Source organism: Zootoca vivipara, chromosome 2 (assembly GCF_963506605.1).
Source record: "Zootoca vivipara chromosome 2, rZooViv1.1, whole genome shotgun sequence".
In the NCBI taxonomy this organism is placed as follows: domain Eukaryota; kingdom Metazoa; phylum Chordata; class Lepidosauria; order Squamata; family Lacertidae; genus Zootoca; species Zootoca vivipara.
In genome coordinates, this window is record NC_083277.1 from 12,530,970 (window position 1) to 12,547,401 (window position 16,432).

Sequence of the window (16,432 nt, forward strand, 5' to 3'; positions counted from 1 at the left end):
ATTGGCTCCCCCCAAAGAAGCTGAATAACTGTGGCTCCCCTTAAAAAAGCTCAAAATTTTACCTCCTCCCTGAAAAAACTCAACAACTTTGGCCCAACCCCCCCCCCAAAAAAATGGGCTTTCCTCCTTCCTAAAAAAAAGCTCAACAACTTTTGACCTGAACCCCTATCACTGTCAGTTTTTAACTCTGTGAGTAGATCGCAGTCTCTTGGGAGTTGGCCACCGCTGATCTAGTCCATCCCCCTGCAATGAAGGAATCTTTTTGCCCAACATGGGTCTTGAACCCACATCCCTGAGATCGAGGGCCTCATGCTCTACCAACAGAGCCATCCATGGGTTTATACCGGTAGGTTTTACTGTTCGGACCCAGAGCCACCGCAGAGCCTTTGGAGCAACTTTATTTCCCCTCACCAAATCAGATATAGAAAAGTATTTCTCAAAAGGTATGAATCCCAACCAGCAGTGCTTTATTCATTGACAGCCTGCCCTGACCAGGGCTGGAGGCAGCATAAAAACACAGCAAGGCAGCCCTAGAGCAGCTTGCCATTCTACAACAAGAGCAGAACTTTAGCAGGCAGTCTGGCTGCACGTAAACTGGGAAACTGGCTCCCTCCTCCGAGGAGAAACTAGCCAAGTTGCCGCAAGCAGAAGGTGGATGTTTTTTGTTCAAGCCAAGGAGCTGCCACTGCCTGGCTGCTGTCCTGCCATAAGCCTCCTGGGCCAGCGGCCAGCCTGTTATGTGGTGCAATTGTTGTTGTTTAGTCATTTAGTCATGTCCGACTCTTCGTGACCCCATGGACCAGAGCACGCCAGGCACTCCTGTCTTGCACTGCCTCCCACAGTTTGGTCAAACTCATGTTTGTAGCTTCGAAAACACTGTCCAACCATCTCGTCTTCTGTTGTCCCTTTCTCCTTGTGCCCTCTATTGTCGGCAAGGTGATGTCTCTGCGTTTTAAGATGCTGACTAGGTTTGTCATTGCTTTTCTCCCAAGAAGCAGGCGTCTTTTAATTTCGTGACTGCTGTCACCATTTGCAGTGAACAAGGAGCCCAATAAAGTAAAATCTCTCACTACCTCCATTTCTTCCCCTTCTATTTGCCAGGAGGTGATGGGACCAGTGGCCATGATCTTGGTTTATTTTATGTTGAGCTTCAGACCATATTTTGCGCTCTCTCCTTTCACCCTCATTAAAAGGTTCTTTAATTCCTCCTCACTTTCTGCCATCAAGGTTGTGTCATCTGCCTATCTGAGGCTGTTGATATTCCTTCCGGCAATCTTAATTCCGGTTTGGTATTCATCTAGTCCAGCCTTTTGCAGGATTAATTCTGCATATGTTAAATAAGCAGGGAAACAATATACAACCTTGTCGTACTCCTTTCCCAATTTTGAACCAATCAGTTGTTCCATATCGTTCTAACTGTTACTTCTTGTCCCACATGGAGATTTCTCAGGAGACAGATGAGGTGATCAGGCACTCCCATTTCTTTAAGAACTTGCCATAGTTTGCTGTGGTCGACACAGTCAAAGGCTTTTGCATAGTCAATGAAGCAGAAGTGGACGTTTTTCTGGAACTCTCTAGCTTTCTCCATAATCCAGCACATGTTTGCTATTTGGTCTCTGGTTCCTCTGCCCCTTCGAAATCCAGCTTGCACTTCTGGGAGTTCTCGGTCCACATACTGCCTAAGCCTGCCTTGTAGAATTTTAAGCATAACCTTGCTAGCGTGTGAAATGAGCGCAATTGTGCGGTAGTTGCAATTGTGCGGTAGTTGCGGTGCAATAGGATGCAACAAAGACTGGTTGGTAAGCAACCACAGCCTTCCCTGAATGTCTAGAGTCGCTTGTGGTTGTACAACCCAGGCAACTCGAGAAGCGTCTTATCCAGATTATATACTTGCCTTATTTCCTCCAGTGTCAAATTGCCATGCAAACATGGCCCGATGGAAGGATTGCTTCCTTCCCCCTCACTGGGAACGTGATCTTTTTATTAATGCCCCTGGCCTTAGGGGAAGAGCATCTCCCATCCTTGCATGATCATTTGGCTGCTGGACAAAGCTAGCACCTTCCTGAGCCGATACTCAGGCCACCTCTGGTCCGTTTTCCTATTTGTAATCCTCAAATCCAGGGCTAGTCAACATGGTATCCTCTATGATGTTGGGACTGTCCACTCCCGGCAGCTGCAGCCAAGATAGCCAGGACCCTGAGGAGTTGTAGTCCATTGTCATCAAAAGGGCATCCTGTTGGCTACCTGTGCTCTAATTTCTTTAAGACATCCTTTCAGGACTTCCCTACTGTAAGCATCTTTTGTCATCAGCCTAGTCTTTGTGTAGGAATCTAGATGGTGGTGTATTTATTTATTTTCATTTCTTATTTTTTTAAAAAATGTATTCTGTGATCTCATTTCATTTTTTTGTGTTGTGAACTGCCCTGGGATCTTTGGATGAGGGGTGGTCTACTAATGTAATAAATAAATAATACTAATAAAATCTAGTTACAGGTAGGTAGCCGTGTTGGTCTGTCATAGTCGAAACAAAATATAAAAAAAATCCTTCCAGTAGCACCTTAGAGACCAGCTAAGTTTGTCATTGGTATGAGCTTTTGTGTGCATGCACACTTCTTCAGATACACTGAAACAGAAGTCAACAGCTCCTTATATATAGTGAGAGGGTGGGGAAGGGTATTACTCAGAAGGGTGGTGGGAATGGGCGATTGGCTGATAGGAGTGGTAAACCTGTAGATGACTGTTAACGACTGCAGTTGGTCTTACAGGAAAAAGCAAGGGGCAAGATGGCTAAAGATTTCAGCAACTTCTCTTTCCAGTCTATTTCTGAAATTCTTTTGTAATAAGACAGCTACTTTGAGATCTTGTATAGAATGTCCTGGGAGACTGAAGTGTTCTCCTACTGGTTTCAATCACCCATTCCCACCACCCTTCTGACTAATACCCTTCCCCACCCTCTCACTAAATATAAGGGTCTGGTGACTTCTGTTTCAGTGTCTCTGAAGAAGTGTGCATGCACACAAAAGCTCATACCAATGACAAACTTAGTTGGTCTCTAAGGTGCTCCTGGAAAGAATAAAATCCACCTCCCTCCCCAACCGTTCAAGGAACCCCTCAGTTTCCATAAGGCTTCTGGGCACAGAGAATCTCACAATGGATCCCCACCTCTAATCTGCGGACAAGTATTGTCACAGCCACGCCAAACCTCACTGGAACGATCTAGGAGCCTATAGGAAACTCAAGCAGGAGCCTAGCACAAGAGCAGGCATCCCCAAACCTCGACCCTCCAGATGTTTTGGACTACAATTCCCATCATCCCTGACCACTGGTCCTGTTAGCTAGGGATCATGGGAGTTGTAGGCCAAAACATCTGGAGGGCCGCAGTTTGGGGATGCCTGCACAAGAGCATTCTCCCTGCCCGAGGTTTCCAGCAACTGGTGTTCAGAGACATTACTGCCTCCGACTGTGGAGGCAGAGAAAAGCCTTCATGGCTATTAGTCATTGACAGCCGAATCATCCGAGAAAGACCCAGGGCCTGGAATTGTCTAGTTTCCTAAACAGATCGAGCAGAATTTGGGGCACGCCTGTCACTTGGAGGAGTTCAATGGCACTGCGGATAGCGAAGCTATTAGACTCAATTACCAAGAGATAAGTGAGGGAGAGCTGTAAAACTCAAACCAGGAAATAGCCACTGTAACCCAAACCACGGAGGGGATCAGGTGCAAGAAAAGACTCTAGCAGCAGCTGGTGTGGAATACAAAATATCACTGAAAACAAGCTTCTTCCCCAGAATGACATCGCCCCCAGGTATCGGCAGAGCACATGGGGTCTTTTGCATATAGCACACACACCTGGGCATTTTCATGTTGGCACTGTGCCAAACCTGGAAGCTGATACCCACGAGCAAACGTTCAATGCCCCATCGCATCTTGCCATCCATGAACCACCTGCTGCCAGTAGTGTTCCCTTAGCCTCTCTGCAGCTTAAGAAAAGGACGACTCCCTGGGGTGGGCTCTCAATAGGTGCGGAGTCATATTCATTTATTTTAACTATAATAATGATGATGGTGATGATGATGGTGGTGATTTATTATTTATACCCCACCCATCTGGCTGGGTTTCCCCAGCCACCCTGGGCAGCTTCCAACAGAAAAATGAAATAAAATAATCTATTAAACATTAAAAGCCTCCCTAAACAGGGCTGCCTTCAGATGTCTTCTAAAAATCTGGTAGCTGTTTTTCTCTTTGACATCTGATGGGAGGGCATTCCACAGGGCAGGCGCCACCACCGAGAAGGCCCTCTGCCTGTTTCCCTGCAACTTGGCTTCTTGCAACAAGGGAACCACCAGAAGGCCCTCGGCGCTGGACCTCAGTGTCCATGCAGAATGATGGGGTGGAGACGCTCCTTCAGGTATACTGGACCGAGGCCGTTTAGGGCTTTAAAGGTCAGCACTAACACTTTGAACTGTGCTCAGAAACGTGCTGGGAGCCTATGTAGATCTTTCAAGACCGGTGTTATATGGTCTCGGCGGCTGCTCCCAGTCACCAGTCTAGCTGCCGCATTCTGGATTAGTTGTAGTTTCCGGGTCACCTTCAAAGGTAGCCCCACGTAGAGAGCATTGCAGTAGTCCAAGCGAGAGATAACTAGAGCATGCACCACTCTGGCGAGGCAGTCTGCAGGCAGGTGGGGTCTCAGCCTGTGTACCAGATGGAGCTGATAGACAGCTGCTCTGGACACAGAATTGACCTGCACCTCCATGGACAGCTGTGAGTCCAAAATGACTCCCAGGTTGTGCACCTGGTCCTTCAGGGGCACAGTTACCCCATTCAGAACCAGGGAATCCTCCACACCTGCCCGCCTCCTGTCCCCCACAGACAGTACTTTTGTCTTGTCAGGATTCAACCTCAATCTGTTAGCCGCCATCCATCTGGTTTGCTAATACACTTTTCAGGGTGCGTAGCCCTCCCTAAGACGGATCACAACACATAAAAACATCACCGATAAATAAAAAAATCTCCAACATCGAAACCATCAGCTAAGGAAACGTTGAAACGTGGAAAGCTGCCTTATACCGAGTCAGACCATTGCTCAGTATCGCCTGCACTGGCCGGCAGCAGCTCTCCAGGGTTCCAGGTGCCGAGGTTTTCTCCAGCCATAGCTGGAGACGCCAGGGATCAAAACAAGGGCCTCCCCACATGCAACAATAAAATAAAATAAATAAATGCCATGGAAAGCCTTGCATGAGATTCTCAATTCAGTCTTCTCAGTTATATCTCCTATTAAGAGATTCACAGCTACGCTTTGGATGAAGGGACATGTCTAGGCAGCCTTTGGGTAATTTCCCATTAGCAATTAATTAATTAATTAATTAATTAAATAATAATAATAATAATTCATTACTTATACCTCGCCCATCTGGTCGGGCCTCCCCAGCCACTCTGGGCAGCTCCCAACATAATAAAAACACAATAAAAACTTCACTAAGCAGGGCTGCCTTCTGATGTCTTCTAAAAGCCAGATAGTTGTTTATTTCCTTGACATCTGATGGGAGGGCGTTCCACAGGGTGGGTGCCACTACCGAGAAGGCCCTCTGCCTTGTTTCCTGTAACCTCACTTCTCACAGGGAGGGACCCACCAGAAGGCCCTCGGAGTTGGACCTCAGTGTCCGGGCAGAACGATGGGGGTGGAGATGCTCCTTCAAGTATACTGGACCGAGGCCGTTTAGGGCTTTAAAGGTCAGCACCAATGCTTTTAAATGTGCTCGGAAATGTACTGGGAGCCAATGTAGGTCTTTCAGGACCGGTGTTTTGTTAGAGCTTGCTCTGCATCCAGGTCACTCCCACTACTAGGTTTTGAAGCAGAGTACAGTCATACACGAAGAGTCGGACACGACTAAACGACTAAACAACAACAACACAGTCATACATCGGGTTGAGTATGCTGCGGGTTGAGTACTTTCGGGTTGTGTACTCGGCGGTCCCGGAAATGTTTACTTCCGTGTTCCGCCGCGTGCTCATGCAAAGCATTCTGCGCGCTTCGTGCATGCGCTAAAGCGCTCTATCAGCGCTTCGCGTATGCGCTAAAGCGCAGCTTGGGGTGAATACTTTTTGGGGTGCAAATGGCACCCCGGAACAGATTGAGTACTCAACCCGAGGTACCACTGTACACACACACGCAAGTTGCAATCTGTAGTAATGCTTTGCAAAGAGGTAAAGGGCTCCTTCCCTCATGGTAAACACAGAAGCGGGGAGGATCTCTTCACAGAAAGCGCATAAGGGAAACAGTTGCCTCCACTCAGGAGACATAGAAGGAGACCCCACAAATCTCTCTCAAGGAGCCGTTCTGTGGCATACCCTCCAACACTTTGAAGCCAAAATCTGGGACTCCACCTTCCCAGACGCCACCTTCCCATGTTGTTGTTGTTTTAAACACAAGATAAACAAAGAGTCAATTCCAGCTTGCACGGTGTGATTTACTGCAGGCTTCCTTCTGACCCCCACCCCATGCTGACTTTAAGGGCAGCCCCACATGGAGCATCTTGTAGTAGTCAATTCAGGCAGTATCGGGTTGTAAGCCCCACCGATTCAAGGCCTCCCCCCCCCAAGACTTGACCACAGGATGCAATCCCTTACCCTTTGACCTGCAATTGCCCCGCGCAACTCCAGCACACTGCATTTACCATACAGAGGAGGAATAAATCATAGTAATTACAGTGCGGCAAGAGGAATGCTATGGGCGGTCATTAGTTTGCTGTTGACTGCAAGTGCATAAAATAAATGGGTACAGCAGGGCAATGAGCGTTCCAGGCCTTCCCTAGAGAGGAAGGCTTTCCCTCTGCAGGCTGCTCAGCATGGGAAACGTAACACTCAGATTTCTAGTCCCACAAGTTTGTTCTCAGAGACGCAGCCTGCACCAGGCTGCTCGGCAGTTCAAGGGCCAAAACCTGGTCCAGTGGATAGATGAAGCCTGGCTCAGGGAGGTCAATGGATAGAAAAGCATTAAATAACTAAGTGTGGCGACACCAAGCGGAAATGATGGTGTTGTTGTTGTTGTTGTTTAGTTCTTTAGTTGTGTCCGACTCTTCGTGACCCCATGGACCAGAGCACGCCAGGCACTCCTGTCTTCCACTGCCTCCCGCAGTTTGGTCAAACTCATGTTCGTAGCTTCGAGAACACTGTCCAACCATCTCATCTTCTGTCTCCCCTTCACCTTGTGCCCTCAATCTTTCCCAACATCAGGGTCTTTTCCAGGGAGTCTTCTCTTCTCATGAGGTGGCCAAAGTATTGAAGCCTCAGCTTCACGATCTGTCCTTCCAGTGAGCACTCAGGGCTGATTTCCTTCAGAATGAATAGGTTTGATCTTCTTGTAGTCCATGGGACTCTCAAGAGTCTCCTCCAGCACCATAATTCAAAAGCATCAATTCTTCGGCGATCAGCCTTCTTTATGGTCCAGCTCTCACTTCCATACATCACTACTGGGAAAACCAGAGCTTTAACTATACGGACCTTTGGGCAAGGTGATATCTCTGCTTCTTAAGATGCTGTCTAGGTTTGTCATTGCTTTTCTCCCAAGAAGCAGGCATCTTTTAATTTCGTGACTGCTGTCACCATCTGCAATGATTATGGAACCCAAGAAAGTAAAATCTCTCACTGCCTCCATTTCCTTCCCTTCTATTTGCCAGGAGGTGGTAGGACCAGTGGCCATGATCTTAGTTTTTTTGGATGTTGAGCTAGTACACCTTTAAAAAGGCTTGGGTTTCCTCATACCAAACCACTCTGGCCATGCATCTGACTGGCTATGTTTCCCCATAAGAACCACAAAAGCAACTATCCAATATCCTTCCTGCTTGCTTCTGTATTTATTTAAGTACAACATTTGCTTAGGGTGTCTCCAAAGATTCAGGTATTTTGCAGGAGTGAGCCAAGCGCATACAGGAGGTTTAAGTTAGTGCATTTAAAGTACTCTATCCCCCTAGTGAAACAAATCCCCCCCAAAAAGTAGACTTTTTGCAGTTTGGAACATGGCAGGGAAATCCACTCTGAAGTGTGGAACAGGTGAATGAGTAACGAAGAGATGCATGACTGCTCCTTGCCATACACTGGTAACCGCCCTGTGAACAAACTGGAACGAATGCTTAACAAAGGCTGTGCATCATTGAGGCACTGCATAAACTTTGTGCAAGCAAATCAGGATGAATGCTAAATAAATGAATCGTCATCAGGAGGAGGAGACCGTCTTGAAGCTCCCCGTTCACTGATGGCGATGTGGCAGGTGCAAATCGCCATGTTACCCCAGTGTGTTTTGTGTTTGGGTTGCAAGAAAGGTGAAGTTACTCTATTTTTAATGGGCGATATTTTATTCTGATCAAAATAAAAAAATCCTTCCAGTAGCCCCTTAGAGACCAACTAAGTTTGTCATAGGTATGAGCTTTCGTGTGCATGCACACTTCTTCAGATACACTGAAACAGAAGTCACCAGACCCTTATGTATAGTCAGAGGGTGGGGAGGGGTATTACTCAGAAGGGCGGTGGGAATGGGTGATTGGCTGATAGGAGTGGTAAACCTGTAGATGACTGTTAACAACGGTTAACGACTGCAATTGGTCTTGCAGGAAAAAGCAAGGGCTGAGGTGCTAAAGAAAGCTTTATCATGTATAATGATATAAGAATCCAGTGTCCTTATTCAGACCAGGTCTCTCCATGGTTTTAAGCTTGGTAATGAGTTGCAATTCAGCAACTTCTCTTTCCAGTCTGTTTCTGAAAATTTTCTGTAATAAAACAGCTGCTTTGAGTCTTGTATAGAATGTCCTGGGAGATTGAAGTGTTCTCCTACTGGTTTCTCTGTCTTGTGATTCCTGATGTCAGATTTATGTCCATTTATCCTTTGGCGTTTGGCCTGTTTGTCCAATATAGAGAGTTGAAGGGCACCGTTGGCATTTGATGGCATACGCAATGTTAGAAGATGAGCAATTAAATAGTCCTGAGATGGTATGTTTGATGCTGTTGCGGCCAGTGATGGTGTTGTCCGGGTGTATGTAGCAGCAAAGTTGGCATCTGGGTTTATTGCAGACAATCACCCATTCCCACCACCCTTCTGAGTAATACCCCTCCCCACCCTCTGACTATACATAAGGGTCTGGTGACTTCTGTTTCAGTGTATCTGAAGAAGTGTGCATGCACACGAAAGCTCATACCAATGACAAACTTAGTTGGTCTATAAGGTATAAGGATTTTTTAATTTTGTTTTGACTGCATCAGACCAACATGGCTACCTACCTGTATTTTATTCTGAGGCATTCTGTTCCCAGAGGTGCACAGATCCACAGCTATAAAATTAAATTCTAAATAACATGGGGCATAATAAAGAAAAAGGTACCTCTGAGCCCGTGCAGAGTCTCTACTTCATCTCACTGAGAGATCACAGCACATCATCACATTTCAGGTTTTCAGAATGGGGGGGGGAGGGAGAAATTTCTCTCAAGATAAGTACTCAGGTGCCACCTGGTGAAGTTGTTTGTCAGTAGATTTGAGGAGGACATAAAATAAGGGTGGTGTTGTTTTTTCCACACAGTGCACAAATTCCTATGGAACTCACTGCCACAAGATGTGGCAATGGCAACTTTTGGCAACTTAACCCCTATCAATAAAGCTCCAGAGAGAAGCTGGAGAAACTACCATCTACAGAAACACTGGAACTCCCTGCCTTTTGACATATGGCGGGCAGCTTCACTGTACGCTTTTCGGTACCTGCTGAAAACAACTTAGCCCATATATTATTATTTTATTATCATTTTTATTCGCTGTTTTTTTAAAAATTTAATTTGTATACTGTCCTTCATCTGAAGGTCTCAGTGTGGTTGGTCCGCAACAGAAAAATTCAACATGAGAATCCAAAATACATAATAAAACAAAAACAAACCATGTTGACATGTTTTAATCTCTTTTTTGTTCATTGCTGGTTTTAATTGTTCTTCAAATGTTGTTTTCAACTGCTTTTAGTTGATAATGTCAATATTTCTTGTAAACTAACCGGAGGTATTTGTTACGATCTAGCATGTATATACATGTAGTTAAATAAAACAAAAATCAAAGCTAGCTTATCTCCTGCTTCCATTCAAAGAGAGTTTTGTTCCATGCAGAAGGAAACTGCCCTTTCCATAATAACCTTGACTGAATTTATAGTCTGCCAGGGTAAGGCTGCTTCATTTCCTTGTCTTGGTCTGGACCGAGGTGAGCAAATATCCGCCTTATTCTCCTTTTAGATTTTGTTCAGCTATACACCCTCCTGGATAAACACTCCAGGCTTTTGCCTTAGGACCACTGCCTGCCCCAACACCCCCCACAAGATCCAAGATACCCCCCATGAGTCATCTAGTCCAACCCCCTGCAATGCAGGAATCTTTTGCCCAGCGCAGGGCTCGAACCCACAACCCTGAGATTAAGAATCTCATTCTCTGCCGAAGGAAAGGTTTAAAGACCCATAAAGTTACTTTACAGGATGAGTAAAACACTTTGCAGGGAAAGTGCAAAATAACCTTTGGTTGGATGTAACCCTAACCCTAACCTCCACCACAAACCTATCAGGATAGATTGATAATAATAATAATAATAATAATAATAATAATAATAATAATAATAATTTATTTATACCCCGCCCATCCGGCTGGGTTTCCACAGCCACTCTGGGCTGCTTACAACAGAAAAATGAAATAAAATAATTAAACATTAAAAGCCTCCCTAAACAGCGCTGCCTTCAGATGCTCAGCAAACAGGTCTTTTGGAAGTTCCCCAAAATAGGGAAGTCACATAAGGAGGGAGGTATGCTAGCATTCTGCCCCATGCCTCCTCCCCCCCCATGCCTCTTGGCCTATTCCCTGACTAAAAAAATGATGTGATGCGTGATGCGTTCAAAATTACTCTCCTGTTTATCTGAAGAAGTGTGCATGCACACGAAAGCTCATACCAATGACAAACTTAGTTGGTCTCTAAGGTGCTACTGGAAGGAATTTTTTTATTTGGTTTCTCCTGTTTATTGTTTGCTTGCTTACATTCAGAGTGAGCTGTCCACTTTCTCACTTCCTGGTTTCCTCCTTCCAAGTGACAACGGAAAGACCTTCCAAACAGAGCCTGCCTGCATTTCTCCACCAAAATATTAGAAACTATTTGGGGGGGGGGTGTTTGCCAAGAAGCGCCTAAAATCATTATTCATAGGAATGTTATGGCTCTACAGTACTGCCCTCACACTATAAATTCCAAGGCTGGTTTCTAGGAAGGGAAGCTATGATAGAGGCATTTGTGGAATCAGGATCAGGAAGGAGCCTGAAGTGTGTAACTTCAGCTCGCAATATTGTGTAAGTGTTTTACAGCCAGTAACCACGCAACTGGTGTTAAACGTTAAACGTTTATTATGCCTTGAAACAAGTTATTACGTAGACTGTTGATTTCCTGGAGTAGCTGTTTATTTGCTAACTTTATATACACAGCCTGACACTCTACTCTCTTTCATTAACAGAAGGCGACTCAAAAAGAGATATAATGTTAAAATAATGAACATTATTGTAATTGAGAACAGTGGGAATGCGGGTGGCACTGTGGGTTAAACCACAGAGCCTAGGGCTTGCCAATCAGAAGGTCGGGGGTTCGAATCCCTGCGACGGGGTGAGCTCCCGTTGCTCGGTCCCTGCTCCTGCCAACCTAGCAGTTTGAAAGCACGTCAAAGTGCAAGTAGATAAATAGGTACCGCTCCGGAGTGAAGGTAAACGCCGTTTCCGTGCCCTGCTCTGGTTTGCCAGAAGTGGCTTTGTCATGCTGGCCACATGACCTGGAAGCTGTACAGGCTGGCTCCCTCGGCCAACAAAGTGAGATGAGCACCGCAACCCCAGAGTCATCCGCGACTGGACCTAATGGTCAGGGGTCCCTTTACCTTCACCTTTAATTGAGTACAGCAGGCTGGGCTCAGTCTGTTGTCATGCTGTTAAGCAAGACAGAGGGGATTATTGAGTCTTGGGTATGAACCTTCCCAAAAAGAAATGGTATTAAGATGAAGAAGGCATGATGTTGGGAACTTAAAATTGTAAAAAAAAATATGGATATTTCAGATATCACAGACAGGTGGAGCCAGTGTGGTTTGTTGGTTAGAGTGCTGAACTAGGACCTGGAAGACTGGGGTTCAAATCAGTCATGAAGCTCACTGGACGACTGTGGGCCACTCACCAATTCTCAGCCTTAACCACTTTGCAGGGTCATTGTGAAAACAGAATAAGGAGGTGGGAATCACCTTCAGCCTCTTGGATGAAAGGCGGGATATAAAAATAACGATAAAATTACAGGTTGACAAGTGGGTTTTGTTTTTGTTTTTTTAAATGGATTTCTCCCAAGAATGGCAAGCCTGGAGAAAACACAGCCGACCTATCGATGACAATAATGTCAAGTGGTCAACTGTGGAAAACTTGCAAGCAGGAGGAGCGCCCAGCTGGAAGCACCCAAAGGTTTTCAGAAGTGGAATGATTTCCAGCAAGCAGCCTGTTGCAGCAGGACAAACAAAGTGTCTTGTGGCATCTTAAAGGTCAGCCACTGTTGCTGTGGCATCAGCTTTCATGTCCACCTGATGCAAGAAGCACAACCTTAAATGTTGTAAACACTATACTGTACATTCAAAGCAGTATCAAACCACTTTAAACTGTCACACCTCTCCGCCAAAGAATCCTGGAAGCTATAGTTTGTTAAGTGTGCCGAGAGTTGTAGCTTCAAGAACACTGTCCAGCCATCTCGTCCTCTGTCGTCCCCTTCTCCTTGTGCCCTCAAACTTTCCCAACATCAGGGTCTTTTCCAGGGAGTTTTCTCTTCTCATGAGGTGGCCAAAGTATTGGAGCCTCAGCTTCACGATCTGTCCGTCCAGTGAGCACTCAGGGCTGATTTCCTTCAGAATGGATAAGTTTGATCTTCTTGCAGTCCATGGGACTCTCAAGAGTCTCCTCCAGCACCATAATTCAAAAGCATCAATTCTTCGGCGATCAGCCTTCTTTATGGTCCAGCTCTCACTTCCATACATCACTACTGGGAAAACCAGAGCTTTAACTATACGGACCTTTGTTGGCAAGGTGATGTCTCCTAACAAACATGAGTTTGACCAAACTGCGGGAGGCAGTGGAAGACAGGAGTGCCTGGTGTGCTATGGTCCATGGGGTCACGAAGAGTCGGACACGACTAAACAACTAAACAACAAAATTGCTCTCCCAGAGTTTCCTGGGAAGAGGGATTTGGCTGTTAAAACCACTTGGGGAAAACTGCAGTTTTGTGAGGGGAGTAGGGGTCCCCTAACAACTCTCAGCAGCCTGAATAAGTGAGAGCGCAAAATAAGGCTGTTTTAAAAGTGGGGTGATACTGCTTCAAATGTTCAATGCAGACTGGGCCTCTGACCTCACAATTTACGACTGCTTGCAAACATGTGCCTATACGCCAACCAATGATGGTTTAAACTTAACACATCTGATGAACCAAACTCTATCCCACAAAACCTATGCCCTAATGGCGTTTGTTCATATCTAAGATGCCACAAGACGCACAGTTGAAAGGTAGACCGGCCATGTTTGCAAGAGCTGCAATGGATTGTTGAATTCATAATTCTAAATTTTACCAAGAGTCCCTGCTGTATCTGGCCAAAGGCCCATCTACTCCAGCATCCTGTCATTTCTTTCCTTTTAATTATCATGTTAGGCTTTCTTTTCTTTTCTTTTTTACTAGCCCTCTACAAAAGTTTAAGTGCAGTATACAATAAGCAAAAAGGGCTTCCTGGTGGTGCTAGCCGTATTTCTCCCTTGCAGACAGCAGAGGGCGCATTTCCCTTCTTATATAGAACCAAACAGGGAGAGTAAATTGTGACTGTCCCTTAACTATCTCCATGGTAGTGAAAGTTTGTGCAGCGGGTAAGAGAGGGAGCTACAAATTGGGAAGAGCCCGTCCTGCAGTTAAAATCTTACCTCTTGCTACGAAGTCAAGGCCTTTGGCAAGTCACCCCCTCTCTGGGTCTCAGCTTCCCACCTGAAACACTAGCCTCCCTTGCAAGGTTGTTGTAGGTGTCACAAGAGAACCACCAAGACGGCATTCTGTTGAGTGTTCTCTAAAGCACTATAAAATGCTACTTATTTTTTTAGCTGCTTGGTTCTTGGGAGCCAGACTCCTGGTCAACCTAAGTCCAGAGCTGTCTGTTCTGGCTGGGGGGGGGGGGGGAGAGAGAGAGTCACTCTCTGGGGTTTCATATCCTGGCTATTCCGTTCTTTCAGCTGAAGGTATCAGGGACTGAGACAGAGACCCTCTTGCAGGAAAAGCATGTCTTCTGCGCCTTCACAACACTGCTAAAGGCTACATTCGTGTTTCCCAGACTTTGGTCTCCAGTTGTTTTTGGACTACAGTTCCCACCATCCCTGACCGCTGGTCCTGCTAGCTGGGGATGATGGGAGTTGTAGTCCAAAAACAGCTGGAGGGCCAAGTTTGGCAAAACTTTACTCCATCAGGTAGCCCAGGGTTTCTCAGAGTGTTTTAATCCATTTTCTTTTTCCACACACCCACCCACTCCCGTTTAGAAGCAGAACCAAGTTTAAATGTCCCCAAAGCTGGAGGACGTTTATCTGAGCTGAGCACATCACCCTTCGCCTGTGCTAACACGCCCCACAATCATCCCCCTCCCCTTTTGTCAAACGTTTGATTTTAAGCTCCTCGGGGCAGGGAACTTCTCAAGCGCCACTGACGGCACTATACAAATAAAATATATCAACCATGCATGCAAAAACGAGATCCGGTACTCCCTCTCCAAACATGCAAACACACATTCCTGGACCCTGGAAGCGGCTTGAGCTGATCCACGACCCAAAGAGCCCATAACAAGAAAGTGGGTTTTCCATTTCCATTTTCTCATCCTGACCAATTGAATGCATAAAATAAAACATCCACGTGAGCCCAGCTTGTTTCAGTTAACTCCCCACCAAAAATAAAAGGGCACGTGTCATTTGCTGATTTGTGTTCAAGCTTCTGAAACCCACCAAAAAAGTTTTCCTACTTTCTCTCCCTTCCCCCCCCTCCCCCACCTCAAGTGGTCCAACACATCCGGCGCGAAAGCCTCTCCCAAAATGCTGTGTTCCCCTTTCAAAGCCACCAAACTCATCATCCTCCGAAACCATTTCCTGATCTAAGGCAAATTCTCTCCCCCCCCCCCCGATCTCAGAGATTGTGGGTGAGGGGCATTTGCGTAGCCAGAGGGGCAGGGGCATGACAGCTGTCCCCCCGCCCCCGCCCTTCTTAATCAAGTAAATAAATAAAAATACTTAGGGTAAAAACTGTAAAAAGGTTTTGCCAGAATTTTCTGAGCACTTGGGGCCAAAAGAAAGTAATTTCAAACAACTGTTGTTGAGACCTTTCATTCCAACAGAGCCAGGCAGAGAGAGGATGACGACAGGTGGGGGTCCTGCCCCTCCCTAACATAAATCCTGGCTATGCCCAGGTGAAAAAAGAACAGAGAATTTGGCTTTCCATGTCCCCCTCCGCAGCACACTCCACTTTCAATCCCAACTTCCCATCCTCATCTGCCCCCCCCCCCAATCCCGCGCACTAAACCCCAGACACTCCACGCGCCCTCACACAAAGCCGATTTCCCCAGATTTAAAAGGGGCGTGGGTCTCCACTGTTTTGCCAACCACCATCACAACACCCCCGAGTCCTGAAGCTTGGAGACCGCCCCCCAATGGACTCACCAGAGGAGCTGACGGCTTGGCCCCCCATGGCCAATTGGATGACTCAGACTCCCCAGGCGCCACCTGATCCCGGGACTGTGCAAGGACGACGGAGAATGCTTCGGAAGGGAGATTCTGATCTGAAACCTGTTGCTTAGCAGTCGCCTGCCAGCCTCTCTCCTCCCGCTTTGACATCACCGCCGCCCTGCCTGGTGGTGGAGCGACACACCTGCTGGCTGCGCTCACCTGCTTCTCAGCCCGGCCACGCCCCCTGCCCGCACGGCCGAGCTCAGGCCACGCCCCCTCCCGCCAGCCGCGCTGCGCCTGCTTAACCCGCCGCGCTCCGGCCAAGAGGCTGGACACGATCTCCTCCACCCTCCCCTCCTCTCTCGTTGCTCTTCGGGACGCCCCCTCCCCGCAGCCACCCTGACTTTCAGCCTCATTCCACGTGCTCCGAAGTTTTCCCGAAGAGAAAAAAAACAACTCGGAACCACAACATTGGGGATCCTCCCCCCAAACCGGGGCCAAGGTTTGCCAACAGTTTTGCAGCGAAAACCCCGTGTTTTGCAGCAGCTCCCAAACTGAATAGTTGATACTCAAACGGGAGGGTCACTTGTATCTCCCCAAAACCCAACATTGTCCCATTCACTCCAAGGTTTAGCAATTTTAGATGCCTATCTATATCATCTGTCTATCTATCTTATTGCTAAA

At 46.7% G+C, this 16,432-nt stretch overlaps 1 protein-coding gene across 1 annotated transcript in view; it reads right to left on the bottom strand.

Moving 5' to 3' along the window:
* The window catches only part of SLC44A4 (solute carrier family 44 member 4), a 53,575-nt gene extending 37,632 nt beyond the window's left edge, over positions 1-15,943 (bottom strand). Inside the window, exon 1 of the mRNA XM_060270465.1 lies at positions 15,743-15,943. Within this exon, the coding sequence (XP_060126448.1) occupies positions 15,743-15,770 (28 nt within the window). The 5' untranslated portion in view covers positions 15,771-15,943. The remainder of the gene's footprint in view (positions 1-15,742) is intronic.
* Between the last annotated feature and the right edge of the window lie 489 nt (positions 15,944-16,432).